At 35.5% G+C, this 14,036-nt stretch overlaps 1 protein-coding gene and 1 long non-coding RNA gene across 2 annotated transcripts; both read right to left on the bottom strand.

Annotated features, from left to right (window-relative positions):
* Positions 1-1,130: 1,130 nt before the first annotated feature.
* LOC118557517 (titin-like) lies at positions 1,131-3,106 on the bottom strand. The gene is made up of 4 exons (XM_036127649.1): positions 3,064-3,106; positions 2,592-2,918; positions 1,663-2,010; positions 1,131-1,135 (listed from the first exon to the last, which is right to left on the bottom strand). Exons 1-4 carry the CDS (start codon positions 3,104-3,106, stop codon positions 1,131-1,133), a joined length of 723 nt encoding a protein of 240 aa, XP_035983542.1.
* An 8,529-nt stretch (positions 3,107-11,635) lies between these two features.
* Positions 11,636-12,847, bottom strand: LOC118557343. Its single transcript, XR_004927817.1, has 5 exons — positions 12,827-12,847; positions 12,622-12,739; positions 12,378-12,503; positions 11,997-12,058; positions 11,636-11,889 (listed from the first exon to the last, which is right to left on the bottom strand). It is a non-coding gene; the product is annotated as an uncharacterized LOC118557343 (long non-coding RNA).
* Positions 12,848-14,036: the final 1,189 nt, after the last annotated feature.

A 14,036-nucleotide genomic window follows, 5' to 3' on the forward strand; every position in this document is an offset into this window, starting at 1 on the left:
TAAAATTAAACAATTGTTTGTATATTTACAACAGAATACAAGAGTGTTTTTTTTTTTTTACAATAAATTCATAATGTTTTATGTTGAGTGCTCAGGCGCATGTAGTCCATTGTAGTGGACATTTCTGTAACTTCCTGGAAAAATTATTTTTTTGCTAAAAAAAAGTTCATATTTGGTTTTTTTTCATGCCCTAAGAAGAGTAAAAACACATATAAAAAATCTTGACTCAGGGATTCATAATTCATGCATCAGAGTAATACTGTTGGCTCCCATTGCTCAGTAGCTTTCTAATAATCTAAAGCAGAGGAGCGGTGGCCTAGTGGTTAATGGTTGTGCTTGGGTCCCGGAGGTCCTGATTCAACTCCCACAGACTGCCATTCTGGCTCCGTGAGCAAGATCCTCAACCCCAGACTGTGACAGCCCACTGCTCCCCAAGGGAATGGGTTAAATGCAGAAGTGAATTTCTTCATTGTGAGATCAATGAAGTTCAATTATTATAATAGCAAGAAGCCAACCACTCAGTATGGCTGCTATTTGCATGTGAAGCCACATTGTTAAGGTCACTAAGGGTTGGACAAATTTTAAATCACGTAGAAACATTCTGATAAGTTCATATTTATCAGGACACATTTTACTGCTTAACATCTGTGTCTGTGTACACTTTTTATTGATATGTCATGTACTTTAGTCCAAAATATAGTATTAAGATTTTTTTTTACCTTGTTCACAACGAGTATGGCAAAGCATTTCAGCATTTTTATTTTAGTACGGTGTACAAAAGAAGCATTATAAAATAAGTCATTCTTGACAAAAAGGCTTAAAATTCTTACTGGAAATAACTAGGATTTTGAATGATTTAAAAAAAAAAATTAAGTAACAGCAAGCATGTACTTTTACACCATGGAAAAGTGAATTAATAACATCAATATTCATAATTTTTAAGTTGAAATAGTTCCCTAATATTCAGTAAACAGATATATTCTATTTACATGGCAGCAACAACACGGACAAGAAATTGTATTTAAAAATTAACTTGTGAGTACACACTTTCACCCATCTGTATCTGCTTTCCTTTGGTTGCTTTCCCCCCTGAAAATTGCAATGCTGCGTAGTTCAGATGATGTTGATCGTCATCCTGTGGAAAAGAAATAGCACTAATGAAGTAAGTTTATCCACCAAAAACATTAAACACAAAATAATGAATTTGATTGCTATTGATGGTTTGCTGAGTGCATACAAGGTTATCCTCTTGTTGTTTCAAATCATCATGTCTTGATCTTTTGCCTAAAATAAAAAAACACATAGTTGACTGAAGACTGTGTATTGTTATACTTTTAACATGGAAAACTCTGAACAAAATAAATCATACACGGTAACAAAGGCATATAGGACAGAAACTTTACTACTATACGAAGAACATAGAATTGAATAAACAACCCTCACCTTTAATCCGTGTTTTGCTTTTTTTAAAGGTTTGGTGACAGATGATAGTAACATGTAAAATGACAGAAATGACCAAGCAGATTATGACAGTCACCGATATGATAAATGCAGAGTCAGATGGTTTCTCTAGAAAAGAAACAAGCAAAATATCCGTATTTAAGACATGCTTTAAATAATTTCATTATTAGTAAAACTTATATACATAAATATAACTCCTACCGACTTCAAGAGTAGTCCCATTTCCAAATAATATCTCTCCACATGCAGCCACGGCACAGTAGTAGGTCCCAAACTCGGAGTTACTGACATTAAAGAAGCTATGAACACATTTCATGTCGTGTTTCTTCATACAGTCCTCATGGGGGATTCCATCCGTGAGAATGATTTCAGGGTGAGATTTATGTGATCTAGCTCTGAACCAGAATACACTGAGGTCTCCTGGACAAGTGTTGTTCTTGGAGTCAGACAGAATTGAACACTCCAGAGTTGTAGTATCTCCCAGACTAACAGTATTTGCTGCTCTTCTCCTCTGCAATACTGTATAGTTCATTGTTCTTTCTTTGTCTCCTGCATAGTACAAAATAAGTTTAGGAACATGCATGGTAATACTTAAAAGGGTGAAACAGTTGAATACTTCCAAATCGTTTTAGGGGACCAAGCAGTACATAGGCTAGCTCCGTACTGTTCATGTAATGTACAGTATTCTTTTAATTTTATGCATAAATATTAAGGGAGATGGTTGTCTTTCAAACGATAATGCAATTAACTAAAATGAGTATCAATTTTGTAAAAAAATAAATAAAATAAAATACTTTGTTTACTACTCATTAAAAAACAGCATATCAAAAATGATTCATACTTTTCTAAATAACTAGTGCCTTTTTGTACTTGCTGTCCAACTTTTTGGATGTGTCAACTGGCGTTTGATGATTGATTGATTTGATGACATTACCCTATTTCCCTTCACGGATTATTTATCTCTATATTTTGTTTTCGAAACTGGACTCTGGGTGTGCTGCTCCAAAATGGTTAAATTAATTTAAAAAAAATATAAAAATCAAAAGATTGCCTTAAATCTAAATTTGCCAGGTGTATTTACAGGCTTAACTATGATTGCAGGACTAAAGTATTTAAAATAAAAACAATACCTAATATTGACAAATAGGTCCCTCTCCAGGTATTTTCAGTCCAGTCAAGGACTGCACAGTGATACATTCCCTCATCTTCTTTAGTTGTCCTCAAAATTGTCAAATTGCTGATTTTCTCATAATATGTTGTCTTCAGTCTCGAGTCTGAAACCCCTGGTCCATACTTGGGGTCTGTGTTTTTACGCAGCATTGTAATCACTTTCAGAGTATCTCCAGCACTCTGCTTGTACCAGTGGACACTCTTGATTCCCGACCATTCATGTGGCAAATTACATGTCAAGGTTGCAGGTTCACCTAGTTGAACTGTGATTACTGGAACCAATGTGCCTAAATGAAAAGAAAATACTTAGGATTGAAAGAAAATTTACAATGCAGTGTAAAAGCAATTACAGCATAAAGATAAATGATAAAATCTCTAGCAGGCTACTGAATATATATGACAATTAATATTTTCATTTTAGGTAGAACTTACATCCTTGATGAATAAAGAGCAGTGTAATCCACAAGAGAATCATCTTCACATTGTGTTCACTTGGACACTTGATGATGTTTAAGTGAAAAAAGGAGGTGTGGTATTCAAAATGTTAAATGCATCTGATTGGTTATCCCAAAATATACTCTGAAACTGTATTTCCTGTCTCTCTTACTTTTTCCTCTAAGTACTTCTATTCAATATTCTTGCAATCTTACAAATAGGAGTGATGAAAAAATCCCTCAAAGGCAAAGCAATTATCCCAACACTGCCATAAAATTCTAGTAAAACAAAAATTCAGTTATAATTAGTATTTAGGATAACAAGACTTTATTTCATACATAAAATATATTTAAACCTGAAATTTATCTAAATCCCATTTTACACCTGAATTAAATGTTTTGCTATATCATTTATTTTTCTATTTCATTCAATTCTTTCCGAAGTGCCTTCTTTACCAATTCACTATTTGCCAATGTGTCCATTTATAATTACTTTACACTTGGATGTTGTTACATTAACATTATGGTCAACATTTACATCTAGTAATATGCACAGATATTTTTGGAGGAAGGCGCTCAAACCAACAAAAAAGAACCCACTGCCCATATTATTCATAAAATAATAACATTTATATACAGAGTAAATATAGCCTACTGTACTTTTTATTTAAAAAAAAATACACATCTAATCAAATAGGATCAGTCAAATTATAAAATTTACTGTCAAGTTTACCATCACCTTCACTGTCTTGAGTGGGTTAAGCTCTAAATGCTTTTGACTGCACTGATGGACCAGCCAATCCACCTCCTGTCTGTATCCAGAGTCGTGGCTAATGTCTTCTGGAGTGGTGGTGCAAACATGAAGGGGCACACGGCAAGACAGCCTGTCTTGCTCACAAGTACTTAGCAACACCCGCTACATGTGTACCATGTGAGAGATTATTTCCACTGTCTGGGCTTGTTGTCCAGAAGAAATGAGCTTCACTCTGATCTGAAAATATTAACTTGCTTGTGTGTTTGAGTACCTAGCTTAGTGCAAAGACAAATAAATAAATTAAGTCATGTGGAATGCATTTATAGCTGTTGCAGTTCCTGTTCAGAGCAAATGAATACTTAAGCATTTTTAAAATATTCAAAATGTATCCTGTTATGTTGTTGAGATGAATGTGGGAGCCACTTGTTTTACATTTAATTTTATTTATGTATTATTTTGTGAGTAATATGATTTGAAAAAAAGTACTTAACAGTACATTTTTATTTTTGTCCAATCTTTGCAAAATAACTTAAGTTTACGGAGTACTTTGAAGTACTGTTTACAGATCTGTATTTCTGAACTATTATGCTACTGTTTAGATGGAAGCATAACACTTCATCTTTACCATGTTTGAGTCATCATTGGCCATAGTTTAACATGTTATGGCACCAGGATGTTTTCATTCCAATGTCTGAAAAGTGCTTGAAATAAAAAAAATAAAAAATGTTTCTACAAGCATGTTTTTTATATGTCATTTATTGCACAATTGCATATTAAAAATTCCCAAATAGGCTTTTACATTTTCAAAAATAAAAAGATAAAATATGCAATTAAACAGCAATTAATCTTGAGTTAACTATTGACACTATGCAAATAATTGTGATTTTTTTTTTTTTATCGTTTGACAGCACTAATATTTATATACATTTCTATAGAGACCTGCACTTTCCAAATTCAGCTTTCCATTCACACCTATGGTGAATCTAAGGTTTATGCCATGGAATGTGCATGGAGCTAGCAACATAGAGAAAAAGTTTAACATTTTTAACCAGCTTAAAAGATTAAAGGCAGATATTGTCTTATTACAAGAAATTCATAAATCAGCAACAACTATGAATTATCTTAACTCACCTGAGTACACTTTGTTTTCTTCCTGCTGTAACTCTAGACAAAGAGTAACAATTGTAATCCACAAAACATTAGTTTCACAATATTAGACAAAATTATATATATATATATATATATAAACATTAGTTTCACAATATTAGACAAAATTATATATATATATATATATATATATATATATATATATATATATATATATATATATATATATATATATATATATATATATAACCTGGGGGCAGATTTGTAATAGTAAAAGTATTTATTCATAACCAAAAGTTATTTATTGCCAGTACACGGCCTAAATATAGATGACCCCTCATTTATTCATAAACTATTCCATATACTTTCAAAACAACTGGATTTCTCTCTATTTTTAGGTGGGGACTTCAACTTTGGTCTAAATGAAAAAATAGACAGGTTGAATACAACAGGGACTCAGCACAGTTGGCAATCATTAAATGTAGTCAAACTATATATGAGTCATTATGGTCTTTGCGATGCATGGTGATCTCTTCATAATAACAATAAGGAATATACTTTCTTTTCAAATGACCATCATTTCTACTCTCGTTTGGACTATTTCTAAATCAGCAGCTATGCCATGGTTTACACAGTTATGTGTTTTTTTATGTGTTTGTTTAGTTACATTATGCCTGCTTTCCTTTGTTGCTCTCTCTCGCCCCCTGTTGCTACTAGCTCTCTCTCTCCTCAGTTTCTCTCCCAGCTCCTTCTCCACACCTGGGGCCCATTCTTCGTACGTTGCTTAAAACATCCGAGATCAAATGACACATCCAAGATGACTTCATCCGGCTAATCATGATCCGGCTAATTGGGTTCTTCAAACACACCTGTTGTTTATGATTATTATGGCTGGATTGAGTTATCTGAGATAACTGTGCATTAATGCACAGTTATCTGTTTAAAAGGGGAAATGTATCGATAGTAGAAACAATGATCAGCAACGCTGCTATTGGCTTGTCAGCATGGCCAAAGAACGCCAACAGTTTTTCTCCCAAGCAGAAGAAGAGCTTTTAATGGAAGGTTATGCCGAATTTGAACAACAGGGAACACCTCAAAATCTGTTAAAGCCAGGAGAGAGGGCTAGCAAAAAGTAGCAGACAAATTATTGCGTAAATACTGTCCATGGTAGATGTTTCTATCACTTTCTAGATTATGAATTTTTGCATTTTAATAATTTCATATTTACTTTGTTCTTTTATATCAGAGCCTCCACGGGACCCACTAGAACATGGGGACAAGTAAAAGTGAAATACAAAAATATTCTACAAAATGGTAGCCTTTAATTATTATACTTTATTTTAAAAAGGCACTTGTTATGTCAAGAGATCCACATTTCAGTGTCATTCCTTAAACACTGAAAGCAAAGGACACGTGCAAACTGGGAATTTTAACAAAAAAAAATTCCTTATCTATAAAAAATGAAGTTTTTCCTTTTCCAAGTCATACACAGTTTACACGGTAAAACTGTATTGCTCCATGTCTAGATAATCCATCCATAGTTTTTTCTAATACAATATGCGGCTCGACAGGAAGCAAGCCTTTCAAAGTAAAACTAAACTTCACAATAAAATGGCCTGAACAAATCTTCTTACTGAATATGATAAAAAAAGCAAACCATCATACAAATAACTTAAATATTTTCTATTTATGGCTGTATTACCACTTTTTTCTCTTCAAAAGCCACTGTTAAATTATGTACTTGTCTGTTTATAACAGCCACCAAGAAAAATCTCTCTACAATTACACTGTCGTGCTGTGGTAAACGATCCTCTCTTTTGCGCAATACGCGATTAATTCGAAAAACTCTGCAAATTATTCTTGCACCTTCCGCAACAGGTGCAAGAATAAACAGGTAAAAATGGATATGGCTACGACAGACTTTCCTATCTTCTCCGCTTTTAAAGCTGCGATCTAATCCTGTTTACATGAAATAAGCATGCTCTCGAGCAGGCTTAAGCTGGCGCCCATGTTGCTATGACAGCAAGTCCAAGATGAGGTTCGAAGAACCAAACGATCCAAGATCATGCCAAATCTTCAACAATCAAATACAGCTAACTGAGTTAGCAACGTACGAAGAACGGGCCCCAGTGCTTAATTTAAGAATCTTCCTCTGCCTTTGTTCCTGTTCCTCTCCTCACAGTATTTAAGCTCCTCTCGTTTCTCCACTCACTGCTAGTTTCTCTGTTCTGCTTTGCTCTGCACTGCTTCACCTGTTTTAACTGCACTACCTCCTGTTACTACTCCTGTGCCCACTGCTGCTGCCTGCAACCTTCCCTTATCGCTTCCTCGTGTTCCACCCCAGGTTTACGTTTTGGTTTTTTGCTCCTGAGTTCTCCAGTGTTTTTGTAAGTTTTTGGATTTTGTTCATTAAATTATCTCATAACCGCTCCCTGCCTTGGTCTCTGCGTTAAAGTCCAATCACCAACCTCACCTCCAAATATGACAAGCTAGCTGCTGTCTAACATTTTAGACCCTGTGATATGTTGTGCAATCAAGCCATGAGAAAAAATCAGTCTGAGTCATAAGCAAAGAAATATGAGACTTTTACAGGCATCAAGGAACTGTCCCCCTCAGAAATGTGCCATTGCTATGAAGCCAAGCGACACCACTACTTCCTCTTTGCCAGTGGACGCTCGAGGAGAGAGGAGTCCATGCTGGGGAGACCAGCCACTGATGTGGGCCACATGGGGCTCAGAGACTCTCAAGCATTTACAGGGTCGACCAAACTAAGTAATCTGCTTTCTGATAAACCGACAGTGTAACTCAACAGCCAACTGTCCTGGAGACGGTCTGCTTGTAACCTTTCTCAGCTGTTGCAGGAAAGCTGAGTCAAGGCAGAGCGGTCTCCTCTCCTGTGGCCAGGCCAAGCTAAGAGGAAGGCTGATCTGAAGTCGCCCGCTGCCGCTACGCCAGGAAAGCCGAGCAGATGTCCACAGCCTGGATGCACAACCTCCACAGAGCTGTGCACAACTTGCCCAGGCCTGGTTTCCCAAACGACGCCTGTCTTCACATTTTGGGCTAGCCACCTATTGGTGCTCAGACAACCAGCCTTCACCCTGCTTCAACTGCTTCCAACTGGATGCCCCAAAGTGAACCGAACTGACACAGAGCCACAGACTGGTTTGGCAGAGTTATGCAGGGAAACTCAACTGGTTTATTTAAACTAGTTTTACTGTTTTGTTTTAAGGTTTGACTTAGTAAATAATAATAATTAATTTAACTTAATTGATCTCACAATGGAGAAATTCACTTCTGCATCTTAACCCATCCCCTTGGGGAGCAGTGGGCTGCCACTGTGCTGCGCCCGGGGAGCAATCAGGAGTTAAGGGTCTTGCTCAGGGATCCAGAGTACAGGCAGTGGGGATTGAACTTGATACTTTCAACCTTCTCAGAGTGTAAGCGCACTGCTCTAACCAGTAGGCCAACACTCACCCTGCAGCTTACAGGATAGCTCCTGCAAGCTCCTTTGAAACCATGCAATGCTGGTGATGTAGTGTGAGTCCATAAGGGTTTTATATATTCATGGGATAATGATGTTTGTGCTTTCCGGTTCATTCATTACGACTAAATGGAGCTTAAGGTCTTTTTAAATTAGTGGCACATAACGTTATAACGTTACTACCATACCCCGAGTCAAAGCAACTACAGTTCCTTTTAAACATATGTTTTGTGTTCGTCTCGCTCCGCCATCGTTCAATACTATTAATACCACATTAATATGGAACCTTAATATTGACTTAATGGTGTTCTGTATAACTTTAGGGTTCGACCCCTAGCTTCCCAGAGGAATAATTGCATTAATAAATAATAAAATATCCTAAATGTTACTAATTTTACTCAGCAAATTATGCTTTAAAATGTTATTTTTTCAAATAATGTTTTGTTTAACTCAGGATTTTCATTGTGAATGGGTTAAAACGGATACCAAATGTTGTTCTAAATTAGTTAAGCTAATTTGATCTCAATCCATATTCCTTAAGATGAACTTTAGTTCATTAACTTTGATCTGCAGTGAACCAGGACACACTGAATCATCCTGATGGTGGTGATCAACCATTTGATTTTGTCTTTGTGTTTCTTTTGTGTGTACATAGTTCCTTAGCTTCTTTTAATCTTACTTTTGCTTAGTAGATTTACTTAAGTTTCACTAACCTAGTAGAGAGGATTTGTTGATTGAAATATGGTGTTAATTCAGATAAACAGTATTCTATAGTGATGTTCTCTGGATGTTTATTTTATTTCTGTTTATTAAATTCTTGAACTTGAGAAGTTATCACTCATTTACTTTATATATGTGCATATAGTTTGCTGTTAAAAAAAACGCCAGTGCTCGAATCATTGCTTTCCATCTCTAACTTTCTTTGGAAAGATCAACTCCTAGCGGCTGCTTCATGGGGCATGTTTCCCCTGGGCCTCGGGTCTCTTGGCCCATGGCTGGATCCACTCTGGCGTAACTGTCTGCCAGTGGAGCCGCAGCTCCCAGGGGCTTTGGCACTATGGCTGCTGGAGTGTTTCCTGGGGGTCCTCTCTGCTTTTCCTTGAGATGGGGAAGGCAGCCATCCCTGTGTTGTTCCCTCTTGGACACCTTTGGTCTGGGTGTCCTTTCAGGCATCTGGGGTTCGGGTTTCCCTGGTGTCTTACTCGGTGTTCAGGAGGGGCGGGTCTTTGGCTCCTCACAACTACTACTGAGCATTTTTCTTATGGATAAACCTTCCATACATGAGTGCACTGTAACAAACACCTATAAGTGTTTGGATTCAGCTGGTTACTTATTCACTTCTATACAGAATAAACCCTATCATTAGCTTTAGCAGTCACTCTCTACATCTCGTATTAAATAATACTGTGTTTTTTTTAGTGACGTTATCAAGAATTTGGTTGTTTGTACCTGTGACACCTTATCATTTGGTTTTGCTTTTCTTTTAATATCTCTTACTGCAGGTGTAGTAGCAGACTCTCAGGATGCTATTTTGTACCCTCTTCTTCCTCTGCTCTATTTCTGTCACCTTTTTTTCAGTTTTATCCATTTCTGTGTCCACTGATCTTGAAATGATCCCAAAATTAAGGTTTTCGCATATATATATATATATATATATATATATATATATATATATATATATATATATATATATCAAGCACAGCACTATAGTGAAAGCTTGTGAGAGAAAATTGGTTGGGCTCTCTTTCACACTAAGACAGCAATTGTTAGTGCTACACAGCCTGACAGAACATGTTTTGGTCATGAAATCCCCAGAGGATGTTATCTCTGCTCTGTTTTCTCTAAGTCACTTGTTGGTCGAGGTGAATGATAATTCACACTGAGCGTGGTTCTGCTGGAGGTTTTCCTTCCTGTTAAAGGGGAGTTTTTCTCTCCACTGTCGCTTCATGCACGCTTAGTATGAGGGATTGCTGTAAAGCCATCGACAATGCAGACGACTTTCCACTGTGGCTCTGCGATCTTTCAGGAGGTGTGAATGCTGCTTGTCAAGACTCAATGCAATCTGCTGGGTTTCTTAAGATAGGAACATTTTTGACCAATCTGTATGATTTGATTAAATTCGATTTTGTAAATTCCCTTGTGATGACTTGTGTTGTGTTAAGTGTGGTGGAGTGAATCTTATCTCTGTGGATGGAGTATGTGGGATGAAAGCTGTATGCCTGACCTGTTAAATGCTTAATAAACAAATTGCAGAATGGCTTAAATGATTGGAAATTATTTATACAACCATAGCACAAAAAACACAGATCTGTATAGATAGGAAATAGAGAAATCAAACTTGTGTGTGCTTGTTACGTGTTTATTCAGTTTTGTGGATCTTTATGTTAAATGTGTGGGTTGATGGTCTATAAAACATGTTTGTCTCTGTGAGTAAATTGTGTGCTGTTATTTTTGTGAGAAGGATTGACGGCACAAATTCGAACAGCGTTCCTGTATGCCGGAAATAAGCAGCTTTGACATACATACAATTTCTGAGGTTGCCTGGCTGGATAGCTGAAAGATTTAGATAAAATTTAAAAAAGGTGGAATTTGTCTTTTAAACAAGGCTGAGCCAGATCAGTTATCATCTGAAAAATTCACTCCATTTTACATTAGTTCTACAGTTGGTTACAGAAATTAAATTGGCTTTTCATGAACCTCCCTGCTTTAGAATTTTACAACATTTTGCATATTTAGATATTTATTCTGGGAATCACACTCTAATATTGCAATAGTGTGCTTTTACTAAGCAGAGGGAAAGCAAGAATGTGGCAGCTACACGAGAAGTGACTCTAGCAGTCACACTGAGCCTGGAAGTTTTAAACATGACATGTTGTAATCAGATTTGATGTAAAACATTGTTTAATATGGTAGCTGGTATCTCTATGTATTTAATTTGTATCATAAAAGATACACTTTATGAGGCTTATGTGTTATCAAAGCTAATTAGATAAATAAAGATATATCATAAAGATGTTTAGACACACTTCTAATTAGCCATTATTATATCAGCTTTTAAACAAAATATAATCACAACTGCCTTCATTTTATTTTTAATATTCAGTGGTTCTAAAAAAACAACAACAAATGTCATAATCTTTCATTTTAAACAGATTTTTTTTGAACAAAATATCCATCTGGGAAATGTTTTCAATGATTACAGAATAAAACCAAGAAACTTTACATTCTTTTAAAACACTTATAAGACTATAGACATATTTTTCTTTATTTTTCAACACAACAAATAAAACATCAACATCTTATTCACTCCCACTGTGAGCTAATGGTGCAGGAAAAGATTCCAAGAAGATATTAAGAATTTAGAGGTTAATTTGGGAATACACACTTTCTTCATTCTTTGTCGTTCTTTTAGCCTTTCCTCTTGTGTTTTTAGCTCCAGAGAAATGTAAAGCAGCATAGTTAAGGTCAGTGTCCTCTTCCTTCTGTGAAATAAATGAAAGGCTTATCAAAAACCTTGTTACTGAATCAGTTTGCCGAGTAATGTTTTAATATATTCCAACAGTTAATTTGGTTTTGTAATTTTACTTACAGTAAACACTGCAGACTGACTGAAGGTAGCTTGTTTTGCTTGAGAAAATGAAGCCTCTTTCCCTGAGTATCGGCAGAAAAGACAAAAGGTTACGTATAAAATTTTACATTTTAAAGAGCATCCACAGTTAAATTCATGAGCTGAATATAAGAATTTTAACATTGAAAGCTAAGCAGCTAATTATGTTAAAATTCTTAGATTCTGCTATTACATTTCTGTTAAATTATATTCCGATGTGATAACTCAAGACTGGGAGTGAGAATATGTTAAAGCGTACGTTCAACACAAAGTAATAAATGTTTGTCCAAACACACTATTAGAAAATTTTAATAAAGAAATGCATTTAAAATTTGATTCTAACATGAATTGTTTTGCACTTACCTTTAAGGAGTTTACATAATGATCTTGGGGTTTGGCAGCAGATGAAAGTGATATTTATAATCACAGAAATGACCAAACAGGTAATTGTTATCACCAGTTCAATAAATTTAGACTCCCATGTAGACTCTGTAATTAAAAGATAAAAAAAAAGACCATGTCAAATTTTCTGAGAAAAGAGAAATCATGGTACATCAAATTGTATTATCTGTTCAGATTAATATTATATTTAAACATAAAATCATACCAACATCCACTTTTGTTCCATTCCCAAATATTATGTTTCCAAATATGGCCACAGCGCAGTAGTAAGTCCCAGCATCAGATGTGTTGATCGTCTTAGAGAATTTACAAACGCACCTCTGCTGAGAGTCCACTGTCTCTTCACATTTGTTCTGTCCCTTTCCATCGGTATAGATAATACCAGGAGGAGATTTATCTCTGGCTCTTACCCAGAACAAATTCAGATGTCCTGAACATGTCTTATTGTCAGCATCAGAGAGGACCAAACACTGAAGAGTCAACAAATCCCCTACATGGACTGGATCTCGTATCGCCGGCCTCTGAATAACTGTGTAGTTTGAAGTTCCAACAGTGTTTCCTGTGCAATAAAATGCTTAGTTAAACATGTTTAATAAATATAAGCATTATTAACCTTATAAGGAGGTTTTATAGATCTAATCCAGTTAGATAATGTGGGTTAACATCATGACTGATACCTTCATATCTGGTTAGACTAAGTGTTTTTTTTTAAACACAGATTTGTCTGTGGAGACAGTGCCGCAGGAGTTGACTACATAGTAGCTCACCACCATCAGCATTTGAACGAATCATCATACTCGACAAAGCGCCGTACAAGTAAAGATCATATATCATTTCAAAAGGTTGAGTGTTCCTTATTAAATTGACTTATTTTTAATTAACTTTCAATTAGAAATCCCTCCATTAAATTAGCTATTTTTAAAAATTAGGTTTTATAATTCATTACTGACTGAAGTTAACTTTATAAAAATGAGACCTCTGATTTAAAGTAAAAAAAAATGCCATAGGCCTAATCTCTACACCATGAAGGTTATTTCCAGTCCGAAGAAACACACTGCTCATATAGAAAAAACTATAAAACGTAATTTACCTGTTGTGCAAATAATTGTCAGTTAAACTGTATTCTCAACATGATTTAAAATAAAATGTTCACACATACATACAATGTTTTGTGATCTACATTTAATTATCATAGCTGTCTTCTCACATTGGTATTTATTTCTGCAAAACTCAACAAAAGGCTTCTGATTAATCTCATCCATCTACCCTGTTGTCAGTTCCTCTCTGGCAGGTCCTGTTGGTCTATTAAGACCTGCTAAACGGTTTATATACTGTTGTTATGCATTACCTGAACTCTTGATTAATCCCTGCGCCATCAAACAACAGTTTTACATTTCAATGTTTTGCAATTTGTTTAGTTCTTTTTGCTTCCCCAATAGTTTTATTTTGTGTTTTGTACTTTTGTGAAGTGAATAATTTCTAGCAATTCACCCAACAATCCATTCATTTTCCACACGCATGTATTCCTACTCAGAGTCAAAGTTTAGCTGGTGTTTATATCCAGGGGAAGATTTGAAAGAATAATATTTGTGACAAAATGTGTGTTTGAAATAATAAGTG

Source organism: Fundulus heteroclitus, chromosome 23 (assembly GCF_011125445.2).
Source record: "Fundulus heteroclitus isolate FHET01 chromosome 23, MU-UCD_Fhet_4.1, whole genome shotgun sequence".
In the NCBI taxonomy this organism is placed as follows: domain Eukaryota; kingdom Metazoa; phylum Chordata; class Actinopteri; order Cyprinodontiformes; family Fundulidae; genus Fundulus; species Fundulus heteroclitus.